The 11132-nt window shown below is 31.0% G+C and overlaps 1 protein-coding gene and 2 long non-coding RNA genes across 7 annotated transcripts; 2 read left to right on the top strand and 1 right to left on the bottom strand.

Moving 5' to 3' along the window:
• Positions 1–396: 396 nt before the first annotated feature.
• LOC111895335 (CBS domain-containing protein CBSCBSPB1) lies at positions 397–5551 on the top strand. 4 transcript variants are annotated; one of them, XR_008231713.1, is made up of 15 exons: positions 397–687; positions 773–946; positions 1114–1282; positions 1365–1497; positions 1576–1746; positions 1819–1897; positions 1999–2112; positions 2202–2374; positions 2477–2535; positions 3400–3509; positions 3616–3752; positions 3868–3953; positions 4212–4312; positions 4720–4809; positions 5140–5279. XR_008231713.1 is itself a non-coding variant. In XM_052770451.1 (14 exons), exons 2-14 carry the CDS (start codon positions 822–824, stop codon positions 4722–4724), a joined length of 1473 nt encoding a protein of 490 aa, XP_052626411.1. In that variant the 5' UTR covers positions 397–687; positions 773–821; the 3' UTR covers positions 4725–4809. The 4 variants fall into 4 exon arrangements, 3 of the variants coding, with proteins under 3 accessions (XP_052626411.1, XP_052626410.1, XP_052626409.1); XM_052770451.1 differs by lacking the exon at positions 5140–5279 and having other exon boundaries at positions 4212–4323; XM_052770450.1 differs by lacking the exon at positions 4212–4312 and having other exon boundaries at positions 400–687; positions 779–946; positions 5140–5551.
• A 616-nt stretch (positions 5552–6167) lies between these two features.
• On the top strand, positions 6168–7756 carry LOC122197701 (uncharacterized). 2 transcript variants are annotated; one of them, XR_006191342.2, is made up of 3 exons: positions 6372–6678; positions 6917–7401; positions 7504–7756. It is a non-coding gene; the product is annotated as an uncharacterized LOC122197701 (long non-coding RNA). The 2 variants fall into 2 exon arrangements; XR_006191341.2 differs by having other exon boundaries at positions 6168–6678; positions 6917–7756.
• A 336-nt stretch (positions 7757–8092) lies between these two features.
• LOC111895353 (uncharacterized) lies at positions 8093–9633 on the bottom strand. The gene is made up of 2 exons (XR_002851542.3): positions 8776–9633; positions 8093–8697 (listed from the first exon to the last, which is right to left on the bottom strand). It is a non-coding gene; the product is annotated as an uncharacterized LOC111895353 (long non-coding RNA).
• Positions 9634–11132: the final 1499 nt, after the last annotated feature.

The following is an 11132-nucleotide window of genomic DNA, read 5'->3' as shown; positions in this document are numbered from 1 at the left end:
GATCAAATGTAGATCCGATCATGATTAAAGGTGACTCGAGAAGATACTTTTGAACTAGCAAATCTATCAACAACAATACAACATATCACCAAACTGATTACAAATATAGATCTGACCATTATTGAAGGTGACCCGAGAAAATACTATTTGAACGGGTGACCACATTATCACCAATTACGTGTGGTCACATTATCAACATTTTACAAGGTACATGCTACCTGATTTCAAATAAAAATCAAATTTTGATGATTAAATATTTTTGGGAAATCCAACTAGAATAATTATGAACATAAGTTACTCTTTGTTAACATTCTCTTTTTTGTAAAAGATAAAACGTTGACATGGCAATTCACCCTGCAATGTAAAACCCCCAAAACATCTTGTCTGACTGCTTTTTTGTTCTTTTCTTGATTTTTAGGAGAGGAAAACGCACCAAATACCCCAATTCAGACAATATTCTGCAGTAAAGAATTTGTGGATACCCGATCAAAAGCTCAAAAATTTCTCTTACCTCCAATTCATCCCAAATTCCCAATCAAAATATTTTGCAACTAGGGTTCCTCTTCTCGGGCGCGTTTTCCCGGAATCTTTGCTTTGATTGTCGCGGAAAACATCATCGCCCGATTACAAATTCATATCAATAATTGCTTTGCGTCCTCTTCATGTGTGGGCTTCCATAATTTCAGGGTACTTGATTGCTCCAACTTTTTTGGGATTTTACTACTTCAATCTTGTAATTTCACGTTTTGTATCTTTTGATTGATTGACACAGTATCAGGTAGGGCGAAAGAGAGAGGAATTTTGGTCAATAGTTGGTGAAGATGACGACTAGTCAGTCGGGTTCTTCACGGAGAAGTATGGTTTTGACAGCTTCATCTAGGAAGAAAGCTTCTGAAAATGGTGCTAATGATTCCAGCCGAAGATCCATAACTACTCCTCGTCCCATGTACGTTTTCTTCTATCCCTACTCGATTTCAATCATCGAGATTCTCCAATGTTTAATTCACATCTAGATTACACCTCCTATCTACAAGCATCGCAACAAAACCAATAATTTCAACGAGATCGAATCCCCCTTCCACCTTGTTTCATTACGTTGACTATTCTAAACAGGGGGGCAGTCGGAGAACGCACAGTAAAGCGATTGCGTCTCTCAAAAGCCTTAACAGTTCCCGAAACCACAACCATCAATGAAGCCTGCCGCCGGATGGCCGCCCGGAAAGTCGACGCCCTTTTGCTCACAGACTCAAACGCCTTACTTTGTGGCATATTAACCGACAAGGTATCTTTCTCGCTCTAAAAATCTTCATTACTCCCATTAACCATAAACAATCTTCACCAACTAGCTTTTAACCTAATCAAAGGATATTGCAACAAGAGTCGTCGCTCGTGAGCTTGATCTTGAAACCACCCCTGTATCAGCAGTAATGACACGAAACCCAGTTTTTGTAATCTCCGATACTCTCGCTGTTGAAGCCCTACAAAAAATGGTGCAAGGTTTGTCTCAATCAAGAACACGACACTCTCATCTCCATAGTTTCTTTAAAACCTCGGAATTTAAAACTTCTCTTACAGGAAAATTCAGACATTTACCCGTTGTAGAAAATGGAGAAGTTATTGCGATTCTTGACATTGCAAAATGTTTATACGATGCAATTGCACGAATGGAAAGAGCAGCTGAAAAGGGGAAAGCCATTGCAGCTGCTGTTGAAGGCGTTGAAAAGCATTGGGGCACTTCCGTTTCTGGTTCGTTGACTTTTTTTTTCTTCTTCTTCTTCCCTTTTCATCTTTGACTAATTACATTCACTTATTATCTAGGTTCCAATACGTTTATTGAAACACTTAGAGAACGATTATTCAAGCCCACTTTATCCACCTTTATCTCAGATAATTCAAAGTAGGTAATACTACCTTAATACCTTTACTTCAATCATTCATCAACATAAATTTTTTCACAAACTTTTGAATAAATTATAAAATTGTTCATATATATTTCAGGCTTGTGACAGTTTCACCCTCTGATACAGTTCTAATGGCAACTAAAAAGATGTTGGAGTGTCGCATTAGCTCTGCTGTTGTGACAGTTGATAGCAAACCAATTGGGATTTTAACGTTAGTTTTTTGTAATTATTTTATATAATGTGAATGATTTTTTGAGTAGAATAGTAACATTTTGTTTTGTATTTTATTGTATTATATAGATCAAAGGATATATTGATGAGAGTTATAGCATTAGGGCTTCCTCCTGAATCAACAATGGTGGAGAAAGTGATGACTCCAAATCCAGAATGTGCTAATATTGATACACCTATTGTTGATGCCCTTCATATAATGCATCATGGAAAGTTTTTACATCTTCCTGTTGTTGATAGAGGTAAATATTTGGATAATTTTGATTGTTTTGGGACATAAAATGTTGAATTTGTAGGATTTATATATATCTAAATGTGGTTATTTTTTTATTTTTTTGATGTAGAGGGAATTGTTGTTGCTATTATTGATGTACTCCACATTTCTCATGCAGCTGTAGCATCTGTAAGTCTTTTTTTTTTTTTGATTAATGGAGTAAGCAATTAATCTGGACATGTATGTATGACTGTTTTATTTTGACTTAATCAGGAGTTAAGCCAAAAAAAAACTTGCTTAATCTATTAAGATATTAACATTTTACCTGTTTACCCTTCTTATTTCCTCCCAACTTCTTTAAAGTTCTTCCTTCATGTTTTTTTTATGATTGTTTCTATGTAGATATGATTATGAATTTCCTTATATATTTATAAGCATATAAATTTTTTTAATTTCTACTTGATTATGGGTTTGTACTTTGTACCTTTGTAGTTTGTACTAACTTATAAGCTTATAAATATTTTTTTGACCTGATTGCATGAATCATAAGAAAAAAAATATAAAACTATAATTTTTTAATTCATGGTTTTTTGTTTTTTTTTTTTTCAATTCACTAAACATTAAATTTATAGGTTAACTTGTGAACAGTGAGTAATTTGAATCGATTATTAATTATGATAAATGTTTTTAAAAGTACTCATATTGTGATTAAATATACATGTGTATTACTATTTATAAAGGAATAAACTGTGATTTATAACTGTTATTCTAAACAAGCAGTCATTTGTTATCTACCATAATTTCTATATACAAGGGTAAAATGGTCATTTACTCACCAAGAAAAGATAAAAGAGTCATACAACACTTTTTCCAAACAAACATCATTATCCTTTAGCCACTTTATCAATATAATAAGAAAGAAAAAAATAATGAAACATGCCCAAACTTTTTACAAATTTACCCTTGTTTGTTATAACACCTTTTCATTTCCCGCCATAATTTTCTCATTATATATTTTTTTTAAAAGAAAAAAAACATGATTTATTGGTATAGGTAGGAAGTACTGCAGGAATTGATAATGAAGCTGCAAGTTCAATGATGCAAAAGTTTTGGGATTCTGCCATGGCAACAGCTCCTGCAGATGATGACAGTGATTCCATAAGGTAATAAATATGCCACGTCATCATTTTTATTAAAAATAAAAACTGGGTTTGACTTTTTTTTTTTGTTGGTCAACTTTAACAAAACTAATGAACTTTCACTTTTCAGTGAGAGCTCTTTCAAATTGGCTTCTGAACAAGGGACTGAAATTGGAAAAGTCATTCCGTACCCTTCACCAACAGTGCACAATACATTTGCTTTCAAGATTGAAGATAGAAAGGGCCGAATGCATAGATTTATTTGTGGTATATATATATATATATATATATATATATATATATATATATATATTTCTTATTATTTATTTTTTTATAAATTTTATGGTGTTTTGATTGTAAACGTGTATATTTTTGAGGTCAGAAACTCATAGTTTGACGGATCTTATAACCGCTATACTTCAAAGAGTAGGTGGTGAGATTGATCGGAATAACCTCCCTCAGATTCTGGTATGTTTAAAGTAAATAATTACAAATTTGGTCCTTGTACTTTACTCAAAATAGTAAGTTTAGTTGGAATCGTCTAAATAGTAAAATAGTGTCCTTAAGTTTTCTTTTATTACGGATATGGTCCCTGTTCTTTACTTAACATTACAAGTTATGTCCTAATTTTGATATATGGGTCAGAGACAATACCTTGTATTGAAATGCAATCTTAAGGACAACATTTGGATGATTTTATAATTTTGACTAAACTTCCAATTTTAGATAAAGTATAGGGACGAAATCTTGCAAAAAGTGGAACATAAACCAAAATGTTACAAAAGCATTAAGTACGGACCAAAATTGCAAAACGCAAGTATATTCGGGTACCAAAAATGTAATTTGATCTTTTCTATTTTATTTCGAGTAAATTACATTTTTTGTCCCTTGTCTATGTTTTGCAATTTTGGTCCCAAAAAGTTTTCTTTTGCAATATTAGTCCTTATTTTAAGTTCTTGTAACGTTTTTGGTCCCTTTTCAGAGTATAGTAACTATTTTTTTTCTCTAAATATAACTGTTTTTTGCAATTTTGGTCCTAAAAATATAGTCATTTGGTTGGAACAGTGACGAAAAACGTTATAAAAACCTTAGATAACGACCAAAATTGCACAAGAAAACTTTTTTTAGGGCATAAAGTTGAAAAAATCAGCTATACCCAGGGACCAAAAATGTAATATAGCTCTTTATTTTTATGGTTAAAACTTAAATTGGTTTTATATATTATATGTTGTAGTATGAAGATGAAGATAAGGATATGGTGATACTTGCAACAGATAGTGATCTTGTTGCAGCTGTCCAACATGCAAGATCAGCTGGATGGAAGGTGTGTGTGTGTGTGTGTGTGTGTTTCCCTCTTTTAAATCATATATATATATATATATATATATATATATATATATATATATATATATATATATATATATATATATATATATATATATATATATATATATAAATATGTAAAATCTTAAATTTTTCGTAACAATTGGATATAAAACGTTTTTCTTTTAATTTTATAAATACAAAAAGATACAAGTTTTATATTGATTACATATCAAACATTTTTTTCTTAATAATTATATAATTTCATCTCCGTGCATATATTACTAGTTAATGATATTAACTTTTCAAGAATCTTGATGGATTTAAACAGGGACTGAAGTTACATTTGGATTACTCCGGGGTGCCAAGAAATAGAAAAGGTTCACTGGCGGCAGGTGGCGGCGGTGGTGGTGGTTTGGAGCATGCTCATCCGGATGCATGGGCGTCTGCTTACAGCTCTGTGGCGGCCGGAGCTGCATTAGTGGCTGGTTTAGGTGTATTGGCCTTCTTGAGAAGGGGAAGCTGAGAGACAAAAAAAAGCTTTGTTTGTTTTTGTTGCAATTATTTCAAGGATGACACGTGTCCTTGTGAACCATTTGAAAGGGATTGATAATGTCGAAAAATTAAGATTTGTATACGCAAGAAAGATGTTTGATATAAACAATTGTATTATTGAATCATGATTGATCTTATTTTGGGTTTTCAATAAATAAAGAGATTTGGGTTTGGAGTTTTTTGAAAAATGGGGTTGTTTCCATTTTCTTTTGTAAAATTTGGTTATTTATAGCGCTAGTAAATATGTTGTAGTTGTAGAAAACCACAAGATGTTAAATTGGGTTTGAAAATAAATGAATTGGTAGTTGTAGAAAACTATTCTTGTTCGACTTAAACCCTAACAAAAATAAAATCAACATTATTGATTCCACCCATTTTGCTCCCGAACCGGGTCAGACAGAGTTTAATATGACCGAATAAAAGAAATGATATCTGAATCTAACAGAGTTAGATTAAGTCTCTTGTCAAACTTAAAACTTAAAAGGCGTCAAATATCCTTTTACTATTGGTTTGCAAATATGCAAATATGGGGTTGTGCCCCCACTCCAACCACCAAGGCACCAATTTGTTAAATAGTTGCATTTATGGTTTTCTTTTGAACCCTTTCAATTTAACTATCATATATATATATATATATATATATATATATATATATATATATATATATATATATATATATATATATATATATATATATATATATATATATATATATATATATATATATATATATATAGGAAAAGTGAATATAAATTAGGTATCAATAATTTAAAACTGTGTCGTTTGATAAACGATACTCCCTCCGTCCTAAAATAATAGTCCATAGACAAAAAACACACAATTTAAGAAAACATTAATTACCATTAACTTTATTAAATGAAATGACAGTCTTACCCTTCTGTTGTATTTAATTTCATGGTAGTTGCATTTAATTTTATGGTAATTTAACTAATAATGAGGGGTATTATGGTAAAAGAAATATTTATTTTTAAAAATAGAAAATTATTTTGGGAGATGGTTATCACACCTGATTCCTTCCTTAATCCTTATTTTTCTGAGGACTTCGTCCTTAAGAATCTTTCTGATTTCACATCATCATTTCCATAACATCGCTTCCTGATTAATCCGACGAACATGTTTTTCGTTATATTTCTCAGGTTCAAGTTGATACATTTCTTGATCATATCCCGTCCACGACCATCGTTCCATTGAATGGGTTCACCATACACCTAATTTCACGCCCATGGCTTGTCCGTAAAGATGTCTACACTGCAGCATTTGTCGCTTCCATCACTCTTATAGATTACTTGTCCAGGTTCGTCAATTCTATTTCTTCAATTAATTTCCTCCATTTTTAAGTTTCTCGAATTAATTTTGGAACACCCATTATTTTTCCTAAAATCAAACAATAAGTTGATCAAATTAGCTTATGTTGAATAAATTTTCATGAATTCCTTGAAAACTTACGATGATCGGTATCTCTACATTCTTTTATGTCAATCAATATCAATATCACTAGGTTTAATTTGGGTGAAATTGGTGTGTGGATACAGGGGAATTGTGAAAGGTTAACTTCCACCCACGAGGTGTTCGGCATAATGCCAGGAAATCAAGAAAATATGAGGAAACTACAACAACAGTGTGAGATAAAGAAGCAATCTTTTCCATTAGTTGGAATCGATATGGGTAAAAGAAGGTCATTTGGGTGTTGCTCGAAGGTGGAACTAACAAATTTCTCCATATTTAATGGCGTCCAAGTGGTGTCAATTGACATGTCTCCATTCATGCAAATTCATGATGTGGATATAACAAGAAAGACATATGATAGCTTGGAAAAATTCGCTGCAAAGATGTTTGCTTTATTTCCCAAGAAGATAAATATTAAGCTTTTATGACCCTTAATTTCTTACTAATTTTGCATAAATATTTTGTGATTTTTGGTGGGGTTATTACCAACTATTGTCATGATTTTGATGTTTCTTTATTGTTACATATTTGAACTGATTTATGATGGCATGCCCTACTCGTTAATTAACCAGTTAAGTTATTATCTAATATTTTTTCAAAATTTTTAATGATTTTGGGTCATCTTGTTAAATATATATATTTTTTAAATTTTATTTGTATTCTTTTAATGTAGCTTCTGGACAACATTGAAGAACTCTTCTTTTTTGGTTGCATGAGATAGCATTTGGCATATAACAAGACATACTACAATGACAACAAAAGTTCTACAGCTGGAAGGGTTTTAGATGCCTTTAGGGAGGTGGCTTAGGATCGATAGAATTTATTATCTAATGTAATTATTTTTTGTAAAAGGTTTTTTTAGATGTACTTCATTTATGATTGGGATGTTATAGTTACCAAAATGAATGGATTAGATTGTATGACAATTTTTTTATGATATTAAAATGCTATTAAATGTTGAATAACAAAAAACAAAATATGAGTATTATGTTGCAATTTAGCTCAATTGTCATTCGTGATTCGTGGTTAGCTTTGTTAAATACTTTAAAATACCATTATTGGTTTATTACCAAATTTATATTCAGGTTCCGGGACACATCAATCAAGACAATGACAATCTAACAAAGATTAACCAATAATGGCAACATAGTTTCATTAAAACGAAAATATGATGCTATTTTTTATTAAAATGAAAGTATGATGCTACTTTGTTATTAAAACGAAAGTATTATGTGTGTACTCATAAAATGATATTTCAAATATAAAATGAAAAGTGGGTTGCTATTTCTGCTTATAAAAGTAAGTATGACACACTTTTTGTCAACATATACATGGTTTAGTTACTATACAACAACCCAAAGTTTTTTTTTTTTTTTTGAGTTTTTACAATTCTTTGAATTCTTCAAGTATTCTCACCAAATCTCGAGCAAAGAAACCCAATTCAAGATATTGTAACGAGATGATGTGTTAAAACATGTTAAACTGCAATATGTAATGTCTTGGTTACTGTTGGGTTAATCTACACATAAGTTTGATGGGGGTTTTCCTCTTATTGGACGATTTTGCCCCTGTCCCAAAAAATCGAATTCAACCTCGGTTCGACTGCTGATAAAATTACAACATCTCTTCACATTTTGGCCATTCATTAAAGCTTCTTGTTCTTGCGTATATCTGATCTGATACGAGGGAGTAAAACAAATTTGTAAAACTTTGTTACTTTACTTGAACTCATGTATAAACTGCATTTGGTAACCATTTTTCTGGTTCTGTCATGTATAAAACTTCCTCTCAATTTTGATTTGCTGGTATGCTTTTGAAGGCCAATAGGAGTTTTCCGAAGGTATATTTCTTGAAAATCTATCCAATACTGCATTACACAAGTGAAATATTTTATAACTTAATTGTAAAGTAATTTTAAATATCAAAGAATGAATAAGTATGGAACCTCTTGATATTTCTATGATGGAATCATCCAATTTTGGCGATGGAATATTTGAGGTGGAAATGAAAACACCCATGTTCGTGATCAAGATTTTGACCGATAAGGTGGCAATTCTGTAAGGACTAATTAGTAGTATTGGTCTTCATTTATAACTGGTGATCTTTGAATATATGTTATCATTCATAAATTTTTTAATTCAAGTTGCAAGAAAGATGAGGACATCAATGTACTAAAGGAAAAGCAAGCTTTATAATAATGTATTTAGGCGATGAGTCACCTCTTATACCACAGTTACAGTGGATTCAACATGACACCAAATGAACTTATTAGACATCTGATACCCATTTTAGATAACAGACTATGCTTTTATGCCATATTAGCACAAAAGTTCACTAAGACATTTAATCAAACACCTAGTGTACATTCTGAATTAAGATGAATATATAGAAATATCATCATAGAAATAAACCTGTTATCGATCAAACATCTTAATGTAATGAAATTAGTAAAAAAAATTAGAATCAATCTAATTTAATTTCATCTAATGTGCAACTAGAACAAATTAAAAAAGATAAAATCGAAAAACTCCTTACATTATCACTTGATTAATAAGAAAAAATTAAGATAAATAGGATGATAAAATAACCTCGAATGGAAATATGATGAATCTTCATGATTCAGTATGTTGGGAAGAATCGAAGGAACAACAAGAATCACCAATGTATAAATACAATAGTAGTGGAAGAGAGCTTTACAATCATCGAATATGTCTTCTGAGTTATTTTTGTTTTAGATGCGATAAGGTAGAGTTACAAAATAAAGCCCGGTTAACTTAAAACCACGTCACATAGGAGATTGGGCACCTAGATTTATATAGATAGGTATATTCACTTTTATATATATATATATATATATATATATATATATATATATATATATATATATATATATATATATATATATATATATATATATATATATATATATATATATATATATATATATATATATATATATATATATATATATATATATAAAATCTTTTATTCATATTTGATGTTTATACAGGAGGGAGTGTTGGGTGCCACGTCTGCATGAACACCTCCCCCCACCGCGGTAAGGGTGCAGTAGGAGGTGCACTGCGGCGTAGAAGGGAGCACTCCTTGGATGATTGTGATTGGATGAATTTTTTGCCCCTTGGAACACAACCAATGAAAATTTTTATTTATTAAAAAAAACCCAAGTGTGGCAATTCTTATTGGGTGTGGTATGAACCACACTTTTGTGGTAAAGGGTGAGGTGACACGTACGTGACAGTGAATGAAATGCAACTTTTGTGACACCACTCCCTCTAGTTTTATTATGCCTTACTACTTTATCCATGAACTAATTTCTTTAAGATATATATATATATATATATATATATATATATATATATATATATATATATATTATTACTAGTTTTATCATAAAACTGTAATTAATATCTTCATTAAATACCCGACATTTTATATTATATTATTATTATTATTATTATATATAAATTAAACATAAGTATATGATTTTTAAGGATAATCCCACTCAAAGTCAACAAAGTATTTAATATGCATTAAATTAGTGATTTAATTGGTTCTAAAGTTGATTAAAATAGGTTATTATGATTTATATATCATCTATAATTTAAGTAACTATTTATAAACTTGCATCTAAATTTTATCTTTATGACATTTGTCATTGCGTTTTAATCTTTTTCATTTACATTCATAAAGAGTCTCTCATCTGAACCCTAACCTCCACATTTCAGTTTTGAGCTTTTTTCTCATCGGATTTCTGAACTATCAGAGGTATAAAGCTTCATCCTTGACCTTTAGTTCTTTACATCTAGTTTTAGGTCATTTCTTAGTAGCTTTTGGTCCTTTCTTAGTATTTTTGGAGTTTGGAAAACTTCAAATGTAACATCTTGTTTCCTGTCATTTCTTATTTCAGGGTCGTGTGTCGGAAGTCGTTTGTGTAGAGGCTTTGGGCCTTAAGGAGGTTAAGAGATCCAACCCTTAAACTGTGTATTAGGTCGAAGGGTATAAAGGGAAAAATCATAGGCCTAGTTTATTGCATGAAATATGGATTTTAGTTTGAGAAGTTTTTAGTCTAAAACAATTATCTTAGATTGTGGTTCTTTTCAATATCTTTTTGTGCATATAAAGAACGCCAAAATCGGAGTTGAATCTAAGAAGTTGTGATAGTTTGAATTTGTGTTGAATTTGGGATGAAGGCTAGTACGTTGGGCATACCAGCATGGTGAAGTCATGCCTTTAGAAGCGCACAGGATCAGAACCCAAACCCTAAATCTGGGGTTTGAGCCT

Source organism: Lactuca sativa, chromosome 4 (genome assembly GCF_002870075.4).
Source record: "Lactuca sativa cultivar Salinas chromosome 4, Lsat_Salinas_v11, whole genome shotgun sequence".
In the NCBI taxonomy this organism is placed as follows: domain Eukaryota; kingdom Viridiplantae; phylum Streptophyta; class Magnoliopsida; order Asterales; family Asteraceae; genus Lactuca; species Lactuca sativa.
This window is presented reverse-complemented; position numbering and strand designations above follow the sequence as displayed.